Consider the following 23,099-nt stretch of genomic DNA (forward strand, 5'->3'; position numbering starts at 1 on the left):
TCTTGATTGTAGTTAGATTAGTTCCAGTTAACCTCAAGGGTATAGACCACTCCCTAAAACATAATGCCTTTTATTGCTGGTTGAGCAGAAAGAATGTATAAGCAGCATGCACTAATAAGGAAGTCCCAAATTACTAGAACATGTGATGTCCTAAATGGGACACTGTTAAGCCACATATGTTAAAGTATATAATAACCTAGCAAATAAATGTGTACATGGAAATCATATATATTCTTACCTTTCTTTGATCATTCTATAATAAAGTTTGTTATATAGGTACCGGTAGGTCTTGATTAAATAATGAATCCCATGAAATAGGGGACTTCATTCAAAGTGATATTTCTATGGAAAAAAGGATAATTGGTTCCAGGTTGATGGAAATAGACCACAATTTACAAACATAGATTTGTATATATTTATTAATGAATTATAAAAGTAAAACATTAAAATAATATACTTACAATTTAAATTTATTTTTAACAAAGTCACAGTTATAGAAAATAAATTAAAACAAAAAAAAAATCTAAATATCATTCCTAAAGGTAAGCTTAAACTGACAAAAACATCTTTGTCACTTAATGCAAGAAATGGTAGCAAGATGGTTATCCAGGCTATACTCTGTGTGTGTGTGTGTGTGTGTGTGTGGTTTTAGTATTTTTATTGCTTTCTAATGGAATACCAACTACTACAGGTATGAGATCTTCCTTATTTTAAATATTTTAAATAAATAAAATGGACAAAGGGCAAGCTGGAGGATAAACCTATATTCAAAATATACTGTACCTGCTATCTCCCATATTCTACTATGATTCTTCAAAACGAGCATCTTCTTTTTTTAAGCTTTTCTTGAACTGAACCTTCCTTTTCTCCATTTTGCACACGACAATTAGCATCTAAAACCCCAATGGCAATTTGTATTTTGTATTTAATTTTATTTATATGCCGCCCAATCCCAAAGGACTCAGGGCGGCGTACAGAGATTAAAACAATCATAAAACAATAAAATAATACAGTCATACCGCGAGTCCGATCATATCCCGGCCCCACCCCGGGGACATCAGCCTCAGGCCTGCCGGAACAGGAGAGTTTTAACGGCTTTCTTAAAGGCCGGCAGGGTGGGAGTAGTTCGAACCTCGGGGGGAAGTTGATTCCACCAGGTCGGAATGCACTAACCTCAACTTGCATTAATTGAATTTTGGCTCTCATTAAATGCAATCTGGTATCAATTTATAATTTGCACTAAATCAAATAATACATTATTTGAACTCACTTTAATCATGACCTTCTGATTCCTTGTCTAAACGTTGGTCTTTTCCTGGGAGAAGTTTTTAAAAGCAATCTAATCTCTAAAGTTTTTAAAAGCAATCTGATCTCAAAGTACTTGTAGATACAACACACGCAATTTTGTAAATATTTAAGATTCTATCCTATCTTATCCATTTTTAGAAGTACTTCTTTATCTCTTGTTGGACAGATATTATTACTGTAAAATGCAAATGCTGATGTATCAGCATACGAGACAAAAAATAATAATTATCCCACCATTCGTTGTATTTGTTCTCCCTGAAATGGAACAATGGAATCCAAAAGGTGATATCTAATTGTACAGGGAAGAGAGAATGGCCTTAAAGGACAAGAGGAAGACCTCCTACCAAGGCAATTATCAGATAAGAAGAGTTTGAGTCTGGGCCGAGAAAATAATATGATAAAACAACTCAAACAAGCCCTTCCTTAGTTCACACTAAAATAAAGTGAGGGAGAAGGATGCACACTCAGACTTGCAAGATTCTGTTACTATAGCTGTTAAAGTAAAAATAATCCTGACCAACCGTGTTTCCCCGAAAGTAAGACCTACCCCCAAAATAAGCCATAGCTTGACTTTTTGAGGGTGGGCCTAATATAAACCCTACCACAAAAATAACCCCTAGTTTTGGGGCGAGGTGCACGCCTAAAATTCAAGCTAGAGCGGGGAGGGTGGAGCTTACCATTGCAGCCAGGCATCCCATGGATCAACACTTGCTTCACCGGAAGGAGCAGTTTCATTCTGCAGCTGAGAATGGAGCTCAGCTTATATTTCGCAGTCAGAGGCCTTTCCAGAAGACCTGCAGTTCTTGGCTGCAGAAATGCAGGCTGAGCTCCATTCTCAGCTACCAAGTGAAGCTGTTCCTTTGGCCGCAGAAGTGGGCCGGCTGGGCGAGGCTGTCGGTGCCGCCACTACAAGGTGAGTGGAAAAGACACCTCTCCCGAAAATAAGACCTGGTGCCTCTTTTGGAGGCAAATAATAACAACAACAACAACAACAATAATAATAGGTCTTATTTTTGGAGAAACACGGTATTTGGCATTGGTTGCTTAGTCTGGTCTACCTTATTGGGCTGACACTAATTCTACATAGAGGGATTTGATTGACACGTATAAGCCCAGGACACTGACAAATAAACATAAAGGTCTCTCTCCTCTTCCATGAATGAAAAAAAGGATTTGCTTTCCAATCCTCTATCTTCCAGAAGCCTGAAAAGAAGCTGGTGTCCAAAACACAAAGCATGTTTATGGATGTGGGGTTGAGGGTGGATAGAACAACAGGTATCAAAAGGTCTCAGGAAGCAAAGCTCCTCTAATGGTGTACAGAGTAAGGTGAATAATCTTCATGAAGATATGCAGGAACTGTTTTTTAGGCAAAAGGGGCTGAAGCATTTTTTAAGTCCAAAACAACAAGACATCATTTGAAAGTAACTCAGGTAGATTTCTTCTTATTTCATTGGAGTATAAGGAGAAGGAAGAACAGCACAGAATTGCAAGATTTTGTTGTAATGGACAACCTCAATAAAAGTAGTTTTAGTCTTCCTGCACCTGCAACATACCTCTGACTTGGTTTTTAAATAATAAGAGGCAAAAGGTTAACATATTCTAAATATTCTGAGACTAGTCTTTGGTAGTGTTAGAATGGGGGAGGGAATGTTACATTTATATGGTACTATTAATGACCAACATAAGCCTGGCTCACTCATGGACAGAGGGTAAGTAAAGATAAGATTGTAGGAAATTAGCATAATTGGGTTATGACTGTGCCATGCTAAGATACAAGTGAGAACAAGTCCTATGACATAAAGCAGCAGATAGTGCATGATATCTTTCATTTATATCATGAAAATTCTAAGAAGTATATTCCTTCACTCTTTAATCCAATTTTCCTCAATATGGCATCTTTCAGATGTGTTGCAATTACAACTTTCCTTACAAACATTTGCCTTATATTTAACTTTATTCTGTAAATCAGAAATGGAGGCTCAAGACTGCCATCTGATGGTACAACAGCTTTTACTGTACATATTATACTCAACCAGATGAAATATTTTTTATTATTTATTTATTAAATTTATTTGCTCCCTATCTTGCCATGGGGCTACTCTAGGCAGCTTACAATAATAAAAAGGAAGAAAACGAAAGGAGTGTAAACAGAAGTAAAATAAGAGAACCTATAAAATAAACAATGAAAAAGGAATACACTGATGATATATCAATATGATAACCAAAAAGATAGATGGGTAGAGAGCAAGCATGGGGAAATCAGAATCATAATTCCTCTTTCTTTTCCAACCTCTCCAGATATCTTAGAAGTACGTGCAGCAAAAGTTTCTGAGAGGTTGCTGTATATTTTGGTTACTTGTTGATGAATCACCCTGCTCTAGCTGTCTCAGACTCAGCTCAATCCAATTTTCTGAAGTATATATGATTTTTCTGCCAAGGATAATAGGCAAATTCTTAGGAAGATAAACAGCACTCAGAAAATTAGTCAAAAAACCTCAGTTTTTACTATTGTGCTCACCAAACTGACTACTGGTTACCAGAATATGGAAGAAAATCGTGTAATGCCACAAAGCAGAGGGCAGGATTAAGATGATCATGTTCCTCTCCTTGGAAGAAGACTTCCTGAAAATGGCCATGAATGATCTAGAGACTAGAGGGGAAGAGGTATGCCGGCAGTTTCATACAGCAACCAATTTATCTTGAAATTAAACCACAGCAGAGAATCCTACAAGCTGGGCTCTTGCCAGCACAAGTAAAAAAAAAAAATCACTTTTAAAACAGAACAAGAAAGTTCTGCTCCATGATAAAAGTCTTGATAAGGCACTTTGTTTGGTGACTGTTTTGGACTCCGGGGGTGGGGAAGCTAGGGCTTCAGTAAGACCCCACCCTCATCTAAATCAGAGATTCACTGCCTGTCCATTCTCATCCCCTGTAGGGTGCTTGCTATTGCCAAGTGGTTGGCCAGGGAGGAGATCCCCAGATTTGTTGAGGTGTGCCAGAAAGGAGCAGTAGTGACCACAACTCGAGCTGGCTTCCTCTATCTGGGGTTAACAGTTCCAATGATAACCATTGGATCATGCTACTGAGGAAAATGGGCCCTAAAATCAACCACCCCAAGAAGGTCTCTGGATTAGCATTAGCATTTAGACCAGGCATGTCAAACTCGCGACGTCACGTGACATCGCGCGACGTATCGGAGCTTTTTTGCCATTGCCGGCAATGGGGTGGGAACGGCTCTGATATGATGAAACCGGCCCATGGGTCGGCAGTTTGACACCCCTGATTTAGACTTATATACTGTCCCATAGTGTTTTACAGCTCTGAGTGGTTTACAGCAGGGGTGTCAAACTGCTGGCCCATGGGCCAGATACATCACGAAACCGTGCCCACCCCATTGCCAGCAATGGGGAAAAAGCTCCGCTATATCGTGTGATGTCATGTGATGTCACGAGTTTGACATATCTGGTTTACAGAGTCAGTATCTTGCCCCCAACAATCTGGGTCCTCATTTTCATGACCTCAGGAAGATGGAAGGCTGAGTCAACCTTGAGCCCCATCAGGATCAAACTCCTGGCAGTCAGCAGAATTAGCCTGCAATACTGCATTCTGACCACTGCACCACCAGGGCTCCTTAATTCAATTCAGTGGTACATCACTGGAGGCTTTTAAGAAGAGACTAGACAACCATTTGTCTGAAATGTTAGGGTTTCCTGTATGAGCAGGGAGTTGGACTACAAGACCTCCAAGGTCCCTTCCAACTCTGGTATTCTGTTGTAAGTTTGCCAGGGGTAATGTCAGTTCAAGCCTTCTCAATTTGACTGTAAATTGCTTGTGGTTAGTAGCTCATTCAGAAGAGCCCCTGGTATAAGGCTTGATTTTCAGGCTGATTAGGATTCAGATTGATTTGTTATATGTCATCAAGTTGTTTTCAGGCTCCTACCAACCACATAGATTTTCTCCATAGCAATCTAGTAGCCCTAAGCTATTCTTTCAGGTGACTTAAGTGATTCTGAGGTACTATCTATTCTCTTTCACTTTTCAAAACATTTGTTATTTTTGGCTCAGGTAACCCTCCATCACCGGTCCTTCTCTAAGAATCTGTCATGCTCCAGGATTCTCTGGAGTTGCTTGAGCACATTATCTTATCTAAATCTAGCACTTCCCTCCTCTTAAGGAAGAGTATTAACTTTATTTTGGTTTGGTTATTGCAATGTTTTAAAATGACCGGGAGTCAACACTTTGCTCATGAGTGGTAAGCAACCTTATTGACAGGTTTTTAATATTATGGCTGTTGTTTCTAAGGTAGGCTCCTTGTTCAATCTGGCCACTAGAGGTGTCTATGTTGCTATTCACAACAGCTAGTACAACGCACAGTATCAGATTATTTCTAACATGCAGCAATCACAATACATACAATTATAATTCCCAATCTAATGTAGAATCGGTTACATAGGGGAGTGATGGGCTCCTCTTCATTGGATGTGTTCCAAGACAGGATGGGCAGATTTTTATTATGGAAGTTTTAATTAGGATTTGTGCAGGGAGGAGGATATTGGACTCTACTGTATAGTTTAACTCAGGGGTCGTCAAACTTGGCCCTTTTATGACTTGTGGACTTCAACTCCCAGAATTCCTCAGCCAGCGTGCCTGGCTGAGGAATTCTGGGAGTTGACATCCACAAGTCACAAAAAGGCCAAGTTTGAAGACCCCTGGTCTAACTAGTATCTCCGAAGTCGCCACAGAATTGTTTGGAAAGAATGACTTATCTTTTGTTCATCTTGCTTAATAGGATCATGTAGTAGTACAAGTCCAAATCAATGGAACTTATTATGCAATTTTAGGTAGTCAGTAGACTGCAAGCATGCAGAAGAGAAAAATCTGAATATTAATATAATAAATAAAAACAAATAAATTTTAGTTCCTATGAGTTGCTTCAAGAAATGAGAAAGCTATTCCAACTTTTACTTGATTTGGCACTGGATACGTCGCTTTCAAATCATTATAACCATTGACTGATAACGGATCATTAACAGTCTTTAATATGTATACCGTCTATGAGCAGATGTTACCACTTTTATTTTAACCAAAGACAAACATTACCTCCAAAATGAACGGGAAACCAGATCCCCAGATTTAAAAACCTGCGGGCTGGTAACACGACTCAGTAGTTCTATCGGTCTTTGTTTGTTGCTGCCTGAAATGACACGGCGCGCCGTTCTAGGATTCTTAGTCGATCCAGAAAGCTTGCCTATCTGAGCTCGATTAGCCTTACTTGGCGGTTCCGGTGCCGCGCTGGCCGTTCATTCCTCCTGGAGATGCGGTGACGAGTTCGGCTTTGGATCTTGGGGCGGCCGTCATGGCTAATGGTGAGTAGCTGGTTCTTAGTCCGGTTCTCTCCCTCCCTCCCTCTAAAACGCTCTCCTGGCCATTCTCTCGGGTCATATTATGCATTCCCCGCTCGCCGGCCCAGCGAGTACTTAGGCTCCCGCGAGTGGGGCGGTTCCCTCGGGTCAGGATCCTCCCCCCCCCCCAAGGCCGCCGTGGGGTCCGTGTGTCAGTCTCCCTTTCATGCTCCCCACCTCCCCTGAAAGCAGGAACGGTCCACCCAGCCGGCCTTGACTTTCTTTTTCCTGTTCTTCGCAGTGTACTCCCTGGACGGGCTCTTGGTCTTCGGCTTGCTCTTCGTTTGCACCTGCGCCTACTTCCGGAAGGTGCCTCGCCTGAAAACCTGGCTTCTGTCGGAGAAGAGAGGCGTCTGGGGAGTGTTTTACAAAGGTCGGCATCTCGCACAGAGCGCTAAGTACCGACACAGTAAAGCAGAGGGAAAACTTTAGACAAGCGGGAGTAAGTCCTATCGGAGAAGCGTTGAGTAGTAGCAGAAGTGAAGCTGATTGCATCTCCGGGAGGAAGGACAATTTTAGACCAAGGGTTTTAAAACTTTTTGCCATGGCACTTCTCTTTAGCTTACACACCTCCCTTTAAAAAAATCCGAATACAAATGACCAATGGAAACAGTACAATAAAACTTTGGAATAGGTGGATTTATTGTGATAATGAACAACTAAAAAGTTCTTTCCCCCACACACACACTTTCCCTGGGACTCTTTTCTGCATTTTCCCAAGAGAGATACCCCTCATAGTTTGGGAAACCCTGGGTTAGATGGAAGAGAGTTTGGTGTGTAAATCGGACCTGGGTGGGTAGGAGAAATTAATTAAGGATCTGCTATATGATCCTCTTGTGATTTAGCTTTAAATGTCTTTACATTTGTTTTTTTGTAAAGTAAGAGTGGTGACACTTTGATTTAATTAGAAATGGTAAGTGTTGCTTATATATAGTAAACTTTTCCTCCAGCTTTAGCATTGGTATAGCATACTTATTGAGATTGGAGGATTTAATCATGCTTAAGCTTATGTTACTGACAAAGGTGGTATGACAATATGCTGGTGACCATCACTTTCACTGGTTGACTGGAGGTCAGCAGATTGGGTAGAGGTAGACTTCTATTATTGGAGTGGTTTCTGCTGTGGCTCTAAAGGTGCTGGCAGTGTTATAGAAGGATTCTATATCAGCAACAAAGTTGAAAAACCTTAGAGATTCTGTGAGTAGTATGCAGAAAACTGGCTTGAAATGGTAGGTTGAAAGGTTTGAAGTTAGTAAGATTAGCACTGCACTCTTAGTGTGCTTTACAAGAAAGCATTTTTATTTTTCGTCATTCTCGAAGAATTATAGGAAATGACATGTGATTACTATTGTTTGAATAATAAATGCTCTTTGATGTTTTTCAGCGGCAGTCATTGGTACCAGGCTTCATTCAGCAGTGGCAATATCTTGTATTGTCATGGCTTTTTATGTCCTCTTTATAAAATGAATCCCACTGCTTCAGATGGACAACTGTTTAAATGAAGACACTATGCTCTTTTGCTTCAGAGGACTGTACCTCCTAGCAGAATTGACAAGAATCTGTACAGATGGCAAGAATAAATTATTCTGTGGCCATGTCTTGCTTGAGACCAAGGGAATGTTGTTTAGATAGAAACAATCTTCTGTGCGTCTAAGAGAGTTTCAACAAAAATCAAAAGATTATTTTATGTGCAGATTATTAAAATTAATATTAGTCTATACAAGAGAAATATCACAGGTTTATGGCAAGTAGAAATGAGTGATGTTTTTTTCCAGAGTTTGATATAACATGGAAGTGGAATGGTGTTTCTTTTGTCTCCAAAATGTAGTAGCATTGAAAAGCTGTAGATTTGTTTTCTTTGATTACTGCACTTTGAACCCAAACTTATAACACAAATAACTGAAGATGAGAAACTCACCAGTGATAGAATAAAATATTTGTGCATTGTGGAATTCTTGAAGAATTGAAACATAAAGGAAACAAATTACAATTTGGTGATGTTCACTTATCTTTTGCTATAGTTAATAATCTTGCCACCTCATATGAATTGCTGAGTATGGTTAAAATGTCTTGTTATTTTGTAGAACCCTATTTGAAAGTAAGAATTAAAAGAACTTAAAATGTGGTATGGTATAGGAGAAAAAAGTGGGGGCATATGCTGTTATATAAGATGTGAGATGCTAACATGTTTAAATTACATTTAAAGATTACATGTATATTTTGAGAAGTGTACATACTTAAAAGAGTTGTTCTAGTCTTTATTTTTATTATACTTTTAAATTTTCTTCATTCCAGCCTTCCTCTTGATAGTAACCTCCTATCACCATGTGCTTTAAGTGTAGGAGATTCTCTTCTAAAACAGGAGCATTACTGTAAAAGAGCATATTTGACTTGTCTGTTTAAAGTTTATAATGTAAGCATCTGACAAATTCACAAATAGTTTCAAGGTTGGCCCTAAATAATTTTAATCCATTGTTTTGTATATCAGTTCAATCTGAGAAAGCCAAGTTTCTTTTTCAACATTGTACATTTTGTCACAGACAAAACTTGTACTAATTATATATTTATAAATCAGCAAGAACACTAAAGCCATAATTTGGCCTTTGGTATTCCAGCAATATGTGTTTGAATAAATCTGCCTTTTTTGATCTTCCCTGTACTTCCTAACTGATATATATTTGAACTCTTTTTTGTGTGTGATTTCTTGCTGTTAGAAACTATAAAAATAAAAACTTTTGTTAGTTTGATGTAGAAATGGGAAGAGAAAAATAGAGGTGCTATTTGAGTAGTGGATTATTAATTTCAGCATTTAGAGAGTTTTACTTAAAGGCATGTCTCCAGGGGCATTGGGATCTCAATATTAGATTTCTTTTAACAAATTGCATAAATAGTTGGATCGTATTAATAACTTAGCAATCAATAGGACAATCTTTTAAAAAGTTTCTCGTCTATTTGAAGATATATTTTCATGTTTGCTATGAAAGCAAATTAGACAGCGATTGGAAGAAAATATTAGAATCATAATATTATTCTGAAAAAAATCTGTTATTAGAGATGTTTTGTTTTTGATTATTTGTAATTTAGGGAATCTTTTTACAGATACTTTTACCAATACATAATTCTGGTGAACATAATGCTGTAAAAAATCAATGCTAGGATTATTCCTTTAATGAAAATAAATATCAGACTCTAAAGGATATAATTTATCCTTTATTACTTTGTCAAACTTTTAATACATGAAGAAAATTGAATGCTAACAAGCATTTTGCTACAATGTAATGATATATATCCATTTTCCCTGGTAGGATTATATGAAAATCTGTGCCATGCATAAGAACTGGCTTAGTTTTAGCACTAGAATTCAAAATGCTAAAATCTGTTTAATTTTCAGCTATTCAGAAGATAAGTCAGTAATGTCCGATCTTCTCTTTATTTCCTTTCTTCATTTAAAGCTGATGACCAAGTTTTACAATGAAGTATTTAGGTTTTTATTATATATATATTAAACTTTTTAGAAGAATATGAATTGGTAAAAGAAATGTAAAAAGAATAAAAAGATAGTTAAGTAAATTATCTGAAATGTCATGAAAATTATTTTTAAATATATTATTAGTTGCCCATAAAGCAATGAAATATATCATTTTTAAAAAGAAAAACTAAAATTGCTATTACTAGATAACAATAAAACACTACTTGGAAAAATGGGATATAATTAGATCAACATTAGGGATCAAATTTCTCATAAAATTGAAATGCAGACTCCAGTGTAAATATCAAGCAAGGGCCTCTTTTAAATTCGATAGTGAGATGAATGGCATATAAATTTAATAGTTTACTTATATTTGTATCAATTCATATACCTATGCAAGCCATCTGGAAATGCAGTGAAGTCAAACTGGCAGCTCATGGGCTGGATGCATCACGCACAGGCCATGCCCATCCCAGCTCCACAAAGGCAAAAAACATCACAATACGTATTCTAGAGCATCTAATACTGATAACACAATCCCAATGGAATTTAATCAATTTAGTCATTTAGTGAGACTTGCTCTGTAATTGGTTTATTTAGGGCTATTGCAAATGAACTTTCTGCTTATAATTCTTCAGTTTGTTCTTCATTCACTATATCTGCAACTTTCTTTCCATACCAGTTGTGAATATGGTATGGAATAAAAGTATAACTGGTATGATATCAAGCAAGATGTGAAGCTTTAACTGCAACTCTAACATTTTACTAAGCAGTCAGGATTACTTTCTGCTTGTTTCTGTTGAATTCTTTCACTTAATTCATTCATAAATTAAAATGACTGTTTATATCATTGCTACACTCTCTAAATAGAGACAAAGATGAGGTTTTATGCTCTTTATAGCCAGTATATTCACCCCTGAAAACTTAAATTTGTTTCCATTTTAAAGTAGCTACCTTTCCTATGTATGGTTAATCTATAATTTTCATCAAACTGCAGAAGATGAGAGTAAGTTTTTTAAAATTTTATAATATTTTCACTCATTGAAAAAGCCAACATTGATATTGGCGATTCACTAGTATAATATAATCTCGCACTTTTATCCCTGTATCTGGAAGTAAAGGGGGAAATCCATTTGTAAAAGAATGTAAATATATTCTCAAAAATATATATATAATAAATACAGTACTGTACCTACAACAAAGGTAGTTAATGTATTAAAACCTGCATTGAATTGATAGTTATCTTGGTGTTGAAGCTAAATACTTTGTAAGAATTCTAATAATTTGGATACATTAAATCTAAGATATAGGAACTTGCATATTCCAGGAAATACCCAAAGTTTTTATGGCAGGTAGAAAGTCCATATTCATGGGATTATATTATCAACCAGGCTTATTTCCCAGAGATTTTTCAGGGTCTATGAAAATCAGTGGGAATGCTTGTGGTCCCACAGGATTGACAATATAGTTTTATTTTTATTCCTTAGACCAGCATCTCTCAACCTCAGCAACTTTTAAAATGTGTGGAATTCAACTCCCAGAATTCCTTAGTGTTGAGATGTGTACAGCACTTAAAATTTGTCGAGGTTGAACGCTGCTCTAGATACTTTCCTTGTCACGTGGTAACCCCCAATTCTCAAATTATAGCGATGGCATGATTTTCGAGGAAATTTTTAACTGCGATTGTCCTCGTTAGTTTTATAACGCAGGTGTAATTTATTATGAAATATTATGCACATATAATTAATACATTTTTATAACAGTTTTCACTGTTGGTAACTTCTTGATGAACAACATAGTTAAAACGTTTAGGCACACTATAAAATGCCAAAATGAAAATCGTACGTTTAATGTACATCAGGAAGGAAACAAAGAGAACGTACTGTTATTCTGTTTATGGTTTAGTGACGATCTGTTTAGTTCTGATGAGGCTCTGGAGAGTAACGTTGAAATGCAACACAAATAATCACGGATGCACGGCGGAAGAAGAGTACATTCAAATGAAAAAGCAGTAAAATTTCAAGCGGAAAGGCAGTAAAACCAATGTATGTTCAACTACTTTTTTCCGCTTCCTTCCTCCTCTCCTACCCCCCCGGCCATTATTCTAAAACTATTTCTTATCCATCAGCCTTAAACGCTTTTTGAAATTCCGGCCATTCGAACAGACTAATCCGTCCAATCAGGCGCCGGCTTCCTTCGAGGCTCTGATGCGCAGCGCTCCCTCCTCCTTCGCAGGATCTCACCGAAAGCCGCAGCTCGCGCTGGCCCCGCCCCAGATCTGTGCGATGCCCAGAATGCAGTGCGGGGTAGAAAAACTGTGGAGGCCTGCCCGCCATCTTTGTGTCGGCAGTCAGGGGAAGCGATCGTGGTGTGTTTGTGAATGGGAGCGAGCGTGGTTTGGAGGATGCTTGAACCGTGTCTGTAGTTTGTATGTTACCATATGTAAGGTTTCGGGAGGTGTATGTATGTGGCCCTGCTCTGCAACAATTGCTTTTACACGTTGATCTTATTTGATCGGGCCGAGATGTCGCCGCCTTCCCGGCCTGAAATGAAAAGACCCGCTTCTGTGAAGCCCTTGGCGCTGTACAGAGAAGCCGGTTTAATGAGCGTGCGGCAGGATTGTCGGAAATGATGAATTGATCAGATAGATGAGGCTGGAGGTTGGAAAGTTCCTCTTCCTAGCCAATGTGTATCGAAGCGATTCTGATCCGGCTTCAGCCTAGGAACTTCTTTGTTCCGGGTGGGGGCTTTTATTCCTCGGGTTAGAAGCATCGCCGTCGACTAAAATCAAGATTCGATTTTCCTTAACCAACAGCCTGTGCTAGCCGTTGAGTAGGTTTTCTTTAATATGTAATAAAGGTAATGCGCCCAAGATGCTTGCGATGCTCTAAAGATCGATCTGAGTATGGTATGCGCCTTTGGGGAAAAAAAAATGATAAAATGGATTTTCTCAAAGCCCATGGGCGCATGGTGGTTAAGGTGCTGCCAGGACCTCTTACAACTCCAGACTAAGAGCTTCCTCCTCAGGAACTAGTTTGTGCATACAAGTTTGAGAAATTGCCCTTTTTTTAAAAAAAAAAAAAAAAAAAAGCTCTTTCTAATATCATAATTCCGACACAAAACAATGAGAAACTCCCAGCTATCGTGGTCAATGAGGAATCAAGGGAGTTTTAACCCCTGTGAAATTTTAAAATATGATCTCAGTTGAAATGGGACATACCCTATTACTAGTAACCTTAGTGATAATTTTTACTTTTATTTCACTAGTAACCTTAGTGATACTTATTATTTAAGTAGTAATCTACTTATTATTTAAGTAGTAATCTTAGTGATACTTATTTTTATTTATTGGGACAAGAAGCCAGTTGTAAATGAGACTAGACCAGTGATTCTCAACCTTTTTAATGCTGCGACCCCCCCCCAAACCGGTCGTAAGTCGAGGACTACTCAACTGGTGCAGCACCGTTTGCAGAATGGGACTTTTGGTGGGCTCAGCAGGGCAGAGACAGCCTGGACAATTCCTATTGGCTTTTAAAAGCCAATAGAATTAGACTATTCAAGAGAGTCTGTTCTATTGGCTTTCAAAAGCCAATAGAATAAAAGGGAGTAGCACAGCTAAGGAAAAGGGGGGAAAAAATGTGGACTGTGTTGTTTGGCGACCCCGTGAAATGGTCATTCGACCCCAAATGGGGTCCCGACCCACAGGTTGAGAACCACTGGACTAGACTAAGATGAAGACTTTGGATTGTACTCTGTTCATTTTTCTTTAATTTCTGCTTTTTTCATGTCTTGGTATGCATTCCTGGCAATTAAGGATTATGCATGTATAGAATGTTTTTGGGGTATGATAGCTCAGCAATTAAAAGACAGCTTGTTTAGCTAGCAGCCTGGGTTCAAGACCTGAGTGCTGTGTGACCAGGTGAGCTCCCATTACTAGCCCCAGCTCCCGCCCACATAGCAATTAGAAAGCATGAAAATGCAAGTAGATAAATAGGTACCATTTCAGTGGGAAGGTAACAGCATTCCATGTGCCTCAGCGTATAGTCATGCTGGCCACATGACCACAGAAGCATCCTCTGAGAACTCTGAAAACATGGACTTGCAAGAGTTTGTGCTCTTTTTGAGATTATAAGGAGATAATGTTCAGGGAGTAACCAGTTTGAATCCAACCTTTATATGAAAGCAGTAAGAGATTATTATTATTTTAAAATCTTATTGTAAACTTTACCCTATCATCTAGCACAGGGGTGTCAAACTGCCGGCCCATGGGCCGGATGCGTCATCCAGAAGCTGCACCCATCCCATTGCCGGCAATGGCAAAACCAGCTGGATACGTTGTGTTGCGATACACATGATGTCGCGAGTTTGATATGTCTGATCTAGCAGGACAAGCAAGCTAATTTTAGATAGTGCTTAATTGTAGATTAATCAATTTTGCAGTTTTACTGTGCTAGTCATAACCAACCTTAGGGGCAGTGCTTATATCTATTTCTAAGTCATTGAGCCAGCGCTGTGATATATTAGACCAGGGGAAAATGATACCAGATGAATGAATTAGTTCAAATCAGCAAGAACTAGCTTGAGAAGAGATAATGTTCCAAATTTCCTTAAGATACAAATATACAGAGAAACCTTTAATGTTAATTAACTGAGATGATATAATGCTTAGAATGTTTATTCAGGAAATTGCATGGTTTGATATACTATACAAGAAAGGTTATAATTGATTTGGAATTAAAATGTGAAACAATTATTTGGGATCTACAACATCTTTTTTTTTGGAAAAGCAGAAAAATTGCATCACAGGAACCATAAGGCAATATTGAAAGAATATAGGTGAAAATATTAATTAAAAATGTAAATTAGAGTGACAAAAAAAAGTTCAGCAGAAGAGAATGGGTTGATTCTTACAGCATGTTACTGGATAGATTAGTGAAAAAATTGCAATAGGGAGATAATACTGAATAATGAAAACAATGGACAAAGCAGATCTTTAAAAGTATGGCTTTATATGTGAAGATAAAGGATCAAAACTTAAGTCAATGCAGTAGAGAGGAAGTGGATAAGCCTAAGAGGTATAGAAATTTTTCTTTCTTGGGTTTCTTGACCTCTTTCTTTGAGCAAAATTCTCACAACCTACACTTTGCATAGCTAATAATCCAACATCACTCAAAAGTACAGGCTTAAAGCGCCAAGGGAAAATATCAATTCAGTAATGTATCATAAAGCATAAATTTCCAATTTGAAATAAACATTACTGGGCTGGTTTTGAGATTCATTTGTATTGGCAATCTTTGGCTCCAGCTTGCTTTTGAAACTTGCACATAGCCACGGTGTTTATAAATGACATCGGGTGCTTTGTCTCCTCGATCTGTGGCAGTTTTTGTACTTGCAGAACTTTTTATAAAGGTTATAGAATTGTGTATTTTGGCATTCGGCCCAGGTTGGCATTCTTTTTGATCTTGATATAATAGTTTTAATCTTCAGACGTTGGACCACTCTGTTCTTATGGAAATTTGTGTTCTGAAGTACTCCATAAGTGTATTAGGAATAATTTAGGAATGAAGTTATATTTGCATTTTGTTTTTGAAAAACATTTTTTTAAGATTGTAATTGATGTTCATATTTTACTTTGAGATGTTAATTAAGATAGTTTTAGCGTAAGATTGTGTAAAATAATACTGTAATGGTTCAGTATAAATAGTATCTTCTTTAGAGTCGAACCCAAAGTGGACTAATTCTATTATTTCAGTCCTAACCAAATATCTGAATTTATTAGGCCCAATATGTTTGGGGCTTGGTCCATTGGCAAGAACAAGCTACTTTTTCAAATATGGCACAGCTGAGCTTTTACTAAAATTCAGTGAAGCTGGCTGGTTTAATGGATGATCTGAAAACTAAGCATACAGTGAGCCAAGAGTTAACAAATAGGCAGCAAGTACAGACGAAAGGACCCTGCAAAAATCATTAATGATAGAAGATCCCACCATTCTCTTTACGGGAATATCCACTGTTTGTGGCAGCAGTATGTGGAGATTCTGCAAACAAAGACAAATTATTTTGTCACTGTTATTTACTGTTCTGAGAATTGACATACACCCCAAACACACACACATACACACACGTAAATAACTGGTATCTTGCAATGGAACAAAGCTACAGAACTCTCTTGACTTTATTTTATCTTTAAAATTACGTTATGCAGCCGGGAACATTTTTTAAATATCTATTTTTACTGTATTTTAGGTTCTGCTCCACTGAGCTATTGGCATTTAATTATTTAAATATAAAGTTTACATCACTCTAGTATTATCCACTTCGAATGATGAAGCTTTTAACACGGACCTGTGATTAAGGATATAATATATTGTCTCAAAAGAAAGTTGGATAAAATAATCTAAACTAACTTGAGGGGAAGGTATTTGAAAACTGATGAACTGAAAAGGTTTCTGTTCTAGCTCCTCTTCAACCAAAAAGGCATTTAATGGTCATGCTTACCAATGGCTCCCTCAATGTGGTGGATAGATTCTTTTACAGGGTTAGCCCAGTGTCTCACAGTAATGCCCTTGGAAGTAGGATGCTGAACTGAAGTGTATTTCTTCACAGGCTCTAAACTCTTCAATGTTCTGCCGTGCTCAAAAACAAAGGACGTGCATTAGCAAGAAAGTGTTGCCTCTTGGGCAGAAATAATTGTTGAATGGTAAACATTAAAGTGAATTAATGTATTGTGCAAATAATCTTTAATTAAGTAAAAGAAGTAGAATAAGACTATTTAGCTAAGGAAACAGTAGCATGCTGTTCAAATTTATGAGAACACTTAGAATTAACAGCAATTATTGAGTTAGAAAAGACCATTTAGGTTATGGAGTCTAATCATCTGTTCAGTACGGAAAATGAATTACACTATCCCTGATAAATGACTTTAAAGTATTCTCCAGAACATGTCTTTAACTAGAGACTGCATTCTGGAGCTGGAAACATTTAAGTTATTTTTTCAAACATGCATTTGTATTTATTTCAAATTGAAAATATTAAAAATGTATTTTACATGCCTGATACTAGTTGAAATTTATCCTGAAGAAAATGAAATGTAGCTGATGTGGACAAACTTGTTTAATGTAAAAATATAATCTAATAAATATGATTGATAGAATTATTGACCACACAGTGTTGGTTTCATAGCTATAAGAATTGCAGCACTATTAGAGTATGCATCCACTGGAGTCTGATGCTCGTTTTTTAAATTTAGAAGAATAAAAATGTATGTTTACCCATGGTCATCAAGGAGGGTCTCTTTATGGAGTACTACTTGACTTTTGTCTTTAAGCAGGTCTTCATGGTGATTGTATAGAGAACTGAGGTTAAAATCCAAACTGTCTTTAGAAATCTGCAAATGAGATTGGTAAACGGGAAGCATGTTGACTTACAAGCATACATTAGAGAAAGTGCAGTAGAAATGTTTTAAAAGTTAAATAGTATATGCAAACTTTTTAGGAATTGCCTAACAGCAAAACAGAAGGCAAAAATGACAATATGTATTAAGGTAAGAATCTTGCAATAAATGTTCTCAGAATTAAGATTGTGCAAACTGGCACCATTGTGTGTGTATATATATATATATATATATATATATACACACACACACACACACACACATACAGATTAGTAGAATGCATCTATATCAGAACACAAAAAAGCAAGGTGCCTTATCCAGATGCCTATAATTTATATATCAATATAAGTTGCTTCATTCTACATTGGTTTCTTTTATAGTGAAATAGTAAATGCTATAAAAATAGTATTTAATAGTAATAATAGAATTTAAAATATATCAAATATGTAATAAAAATAAAATATGTAATAGTAATATCTATCTACCTTGGTCATATACATTCTAGACCATATACAGTAGAAGCATACTAATCCATCTTCTTCATTCTATAGTATAAATACATTTCAAAAAACAAAACACATCTCTAGAATTCACTCTTGACACATGGAGTGTTGTTTTTCCCTATATTTTAACTGATCCCTATGTTTGTGCCAATTAAAGTAAAATGGGAGCAAACCCCACTCACTACTAGCACTGATGTTATGTAGTTTAGTACTAATGAAACATCTGCAAGAAAATAACCAATCTCAGAGAGTAAAAGACTCTTAATATAACGTAAAATTCTGTAATTTTGGAATGCAATTTAAAATTCCATTTATATATATATATAAAACTATATTCTCTAAAATTATATTAATGATTTGAAATCAAATGAAACTGATAGAATACAACCAAATTATATGAAAGAGCCCAGAAATATCTTACAATGCCATTATGAGAAATGCCATGACAAGAAATATTTAAGAATGAAAGTCTGTTTGGAAAGTTCAGTAAACATGAACCAAGAATTTCTAATTAAGCAACTTCTTAATTAGCATTTCTTAAAACTTGGGCCCATTGATTTTCCAAGAATTGCTTATTCCACAAATAAAATATTATCCTCCTAACTTTAATTTGCATCGAATTGAATTGTTAGGTTGTATTTCAAATACAGTTTCTAGGCATTGATCCCTTACTCAGCTTAGGATTTTCCCCCATTTTCAAATTAAGATTACTCCATAACATCTGTTTCTCACGTAATCAAGTTCAAAATTTAACAGCTTCTCTATTAATGCATCTAGCAGCCTTCAAAGCTATAAAGGTGTACATTTGCCTGATAAAAATTGACCCAAGAACTTGTCAGATTTCTAAAGACACTCTGGCTCTCTAAACAAACCCCAAGTAGATAATACATTTTCATTCTAAACAAACATTTTATCAAATTGAAGTGTCACTTTCAGGTTCTCAAGGTCTATTTAATACCCATTTCTAAGGCATTTTAAAGAAGGGCTAGTAAGGCACTAAAGAATAAAGAGAATGCACCTTGAAAAACAACAAAGGATGGCAATATCATTTCTTTTTTTACCTCAGGTTCTGAGTACCAGACTTCTCTTCTGATGCTTGCCAAAGTTGCTGTTCCATGTAGCCGATTCCAGGTGTCTTGTTGCTGAGAAAGATGGGAGGGCATGTCATAGAACAGTGGTGGCGAACCTATGGCACGGGTGCCGTTGCCCCAGCCTTGCCTTCCCCCATGACACCCTCCTCACCAGCAGCCCTCCTGGAGAAGGGTCGCCCCTGAGTGTGGCCCACAGAGCAATGCAGTCAAGAACATGGCAGCCAGGCAATTCTGCTCTCATGCCCCATCGCGTACAGTTGATGCTGCGGGGCATGGGCAGAGGGCATGACTGCCATGGTGCTGCTGAGCGATCTGCAGCGGGCCCTGGAGGCGATGAGTGGCCCTGCGGGCAGGCGGGGTGAGGCAGGAGCGGGGCCAGTTTTTGGGCACTCCGTCTCTAAAAGGTTCGCCATCACTGTCATAGGTTTTCTGGATCAATAAGAATGATACTAAACTTACTGTACTGACTCAATAAAAAGATAAAACTTAACTGCTTATTTATATTAACTCTTAATATTGCCTAATTATTGAAGTTGGAATCCAAGGAATGCACACATGCAGTAAAAATATTGGCATCTTCCTGACTACTTCAATCCTATTGACTCATGTATGTTTAAAATATAGGATTAGTCCAGATAGCCATATGCAGTAAGACAAATACAGCTAGTCCTCGACTTATGACTACAATTGATCCTAAAATTTTCATTTCTAAGCAAGACAATTGCTAAATGAGTTTTGCCCTTTTTTACGAGTTTTCTTGCCACAGATGTTAAATGAATCACTGCAGTTGTTAAGTTAGTAACATGGTTTATATGTGATGATATATTAAGTGAATATGGCTTCCTCATTGATTTTGCTTTTCAGAAGGTTGCAAAGGTGAGTGCATGATCCCAGGACATTGCAAACATCAAATACATGCCAGTTGCCAAGTGTCCAAATTTTGATTACATGACCATGGTAACACAGCAACGTCGTAAGTCAGTTTTTGGTCACTGAATGGTTGTAAGTTGAGACTACACAAGTTTTTCTAATCAGAAAAAGTCAACATAGCAACAGATATCAGCAGATGGATAATATCAAACCATTCTTACTTTAAAAGGAGATGTAAAATGTTATATAAAACTCACCTTGTATTTTTAAGATTGCATGTTACAAAGGATTCTCAACATATTTTAGGCAGTCTTCCTCAACCTGTTAACCTCCAGAGGAATTGGAATTAAATGTATAAACATCTTGCCAGACTATTAGCACAGAAGTCTGGAACTTGCAGTCTGACATCTCTGGCGTCACATTGGGGAAGACTGATGTTAACTTACCTACTTGGTAACAAATCCCAAAATTGGTTGCTTGACTTGGACAAACCTGATTGCTTGGCTTAACTCAGATTTGAATATCTGGCCAATTAGATCTTTGGTATACATTCTAACAGAGGTTCTATTGTTGTGTCTTACAGTAGTTCAGTGTTTTCTTGTCTTTCCATTTTTTCCTCAATCCCCTTGTTTAAGGAAGTTCTCATTAACTCAGTGAAATATAAACATCTATAATAATTGCATTGTGTTCTTTTATGTTTTGCATTTTTATAAAGAACATTAAAGCAAGAGAAGATCACTTAATTTTGACAATTTTGATCTTTCATCCTGTGTCTCCAAGTCTCTCTTGTGCATCTTGATTTATTACTCTGGGTGGAAGGCCAGTTTCTATAATAAATATGAATCATTAAGGGACAGTAATTGTCTGAAAAGCAAGAAAATAGGACAAACTTCCCAGATGTGCATTTTGTACACACAAGATGTATTTAGGGTTATTTTTAAAGCCAGACCTCCACGTTTTATCCTGCTAAAGCCTTTGATTGTGTGGATCACAACAAATTGTGGCAAGTTCTTAAAGAGATCGGAATACCAGACCATCTTATTTGTCTCTTGAGAAACCTATATGCGGGTCAAGAAGCAACAGTGAGAACTGGACACGGAACCACTGATTGGTTCAAAATTGGAAAAGGATTCCGGCAAGGCTGTATACTGTCGCCCTGCCTATTTAACTTATATGCAGAGCACATCATGAGAAAGGCAGGGCTAGATGAAACAAAAGTTGGAATTAAGATTGCCGTGAGAAATATCAACAACCTAAGATATGCAGATGATACCACTCTAAGGGCAGAAAGTGAAGAGGAACTAAGGAGCCTCTTGATGCGGGTGAAGAAGGAGAGTGCAAAAGTTGGCTTGAAACTCAACATTAAGAAAACCAAAATCATGGCATCCGGCCCTCTCAATTCCTGGCAAATGGGGAAGAAATGGAGGTAGTGACAGATTTTATTTTTCTGGGCTCCAAGACGCTTGCTCCTGGGGAGGAAACCTATGGCAAATTTAGACAGCATATTAAAAAGCAGAGACATCACCCTGCCAACAAAAGTCCAGGCCATGGTTTTCCCAGTTGCAATGTATGGCTGTGAAAGTTGGACCATAAGAAAGGCTGAGCGCCAAAGAATTGAGGCCTTTGAACTATGGTGCTGGAGAAGACTCCTGCGTGTCCCTTGGACTGCAAGGCGTTCAAACCGGTCAGTCCTAGAAGAGATCAACCCCGACTGCTCTATAGAAGGCCAGATCCTGAAGTTGAAACTCAAATACTTTGGCCCCCTAATGAGAAGGAAGGACTCATTGGAGAAGGGCCTAATGCCGGGAAAGATTGAGGGCAATAGAAGAAGGGGACGACAGAGAATGAGATGGCTGGATGGAGTCACTGAAGCAGTAGGTGTGAACTTAAATGGACTCCAGAAGATGGTAGAGGACAGGAAGACCTGGAGGAACGTTTTCCATGGGGTCGAGATGGGTCGGACACAACTTCGCAATTAACAACAACAAAATAAATAAAAAATATGCATCTCAGGTTAAAAAGCAGTTTCCGGCATCGTCTGTAAAATATTAAAAGAGGCTAAAGAGAGGCTGCCGTATCATTGAATTAATAGCATCTGGCCTCTAAATATTAGGATAAAGAAAATGCATCGCAATGCGGATGCTTGTGTCTTTATATTTTAAAGAAAAAAAATAAAGGGATCTCTCTTACCTGTGCATTCCTATTACCACAGTATGTATTTTCATTTTCGTAATGAGGGAATGGAAAGGAGTTCCTAGCGGGTGACATACTCAGCAGTACGGTTGCCAGTCGTGATGCCGGATCACGTTCTTTCTCCGCGTGTCAGTTTTGTTTAGGATATGATGGCGGTTGCTAAGCGACAGTGACCGAATTCTCCGGTCACTACGTATTGAAAGCGCCCTCTAATGGCTGGACATAAAAGCGAAGCTCTTGGAGGCAGGAAAAAACCCACAAAAACGGCGCGAGGCTGGAAAGGACAGAAGTCGGGAGACACTGTATGCTCCTTCACATGAAATAAAGAAAAATCAACCTTTACAAGAATATTTATAAAGTCGAACCCACGTTTCCTTCATTTTTACCGCTCATGGTTTAACCGCACTGAATAGCTCTGAAAGACCTTTACAATTCTCTCCCTTCCTGAAGCCCAGCGGGATTACACGGAAGAATTAGTCCCAGGTGAACGGAAACATTCAGACAGTGCCAGTCAAACACCAATATGAGAAGCGAGGCACCCCATTTAATGGTTTCAGAGCCCGAGAATAACTTTGGTTAAGGGGAGCGAGTTCCCAGGAACCGGCAGGCGAGGTGCGAACAGAGTCGGGCTGCTGCTTTCGGACCCTTAGCCGCTCCTGTGTCGAGAACGGCTGCCCAAAGCGCCACCCGTCACCCGGCTCAGGACTGGATCGTTAGTGCAGCGCGCGTGGCTTGAGCGACTCCGGCGAGGCCTTGCTGGGGCCGCTGAATGAGCGTAACCAAACGGCTTTCTTTCGTCGCGCGCGCCTTTCGAGCCTCAGGTGCTCCTTGGCCTCCGGAGGGCCGCACGGCGGAGGCAGCTGTGGTTGC

The 23,099-nt window shown here is 38.1% G+C and overlaps 3 protein-coding genes and 1 non-coding gene across 4 annotated transcripts in view; 2 read left to right on the forward strand and 2 right to left on the reverse strand.

Moving 5' to 3' along the window:
• INAVA (innate immunity activator) overlaps positions 1 to 6,493 on the reverse strand; it is a 79,426-nt gene extending 72,933 nt beyond the window's left edge. Inside the window, exons 1-2 of the mRNA XM_039323190.1 lie at positions 6,409 to 6,493; positions 239 to 342 (exon numbers count right to left, since the gene is read on the reverse strand). The gene's annotated coding sequence lies outside the window, so the exon portion shown is untranslated. The remainder of the gene's footprint in view (positions 1 to 238; positions 343 to 6,408) is intronic.
• Positions 6,494 to 6,535: 42 nt separating this feature from the next.
• Positions 6,536 to 9,369, forward strand: TMEM167B (transmembrane protein 167B). Its single transcript, XM_039323194.1, has 3 exons — positions 6,536 to 6,674; positions 6,952 to 7,083; positions 8,095 to 9,369. Exons 1-3 carry the CDS (start codon positions 6,665 to 6,667, stop codon positions 8,175 to 8,177), a joined length of 225 nt encoding a protein of 74 aa, XP_039179128.1. The 5' UTR covers positions 6,536 to 6,664; the 3' UTR covers positions 8,178 to 9,369.
• A 3,153-nt stretch (positions 9,370 to 12,522) lies between these two features.
• LOC120299042 lies at positions 12,523 to 12,891 on the forward strand. The gene has a single exon (XR_005554308.1).
• A 1,947-nt stretch (positions 12,892 to 14,838) lies between these two features.
• On the reverse strand, positions 14,839 to 23,031 carry CUNH1orf194 (chromosome unknown C1orf194 homolog). The gene is made up of 5 exons (XM_039323334.1): positions 22,227 to 23,031; positions 19,137 to 19,217; positions 17,451 to 17,566; positions 16,678 to 16,805; positions 14,839 to 16,217 (listed from the first exon to the last, which is right to left on the reverse strand). The coding sequence occupies exons 1-5, from the start codon at positions 22,302 to 22,304 to the stop codon at positions 16,147 to 16,149; spliced, it is 474 nt and encodes a 157-aa protein (XP_039179268.1). The 5' UTR covers positions 22,305 to 23,031; the 3' UTR covers positions 14,839 to 16,146.
• Positions 23,032 to 23,099: the final 68 nt, after the last annotated feature.

The sequence above is a fragment of the Crotalus tigris genome, unplaced genomic scaffold (genome assembly GCF_016545835.1).
Source record: "Crotalus tigris isolate CLP2741 ecotype Arizona unplaced genomic scaffold, ASM1654583v1 scf7180000024167.7108832, whole genome shotgun sequence".
NCBI lineage: Eukaryota > Metazoa > Chordata > Lepidosauria > Squamata > Viperidae > Crotalus > Crotalus tigris.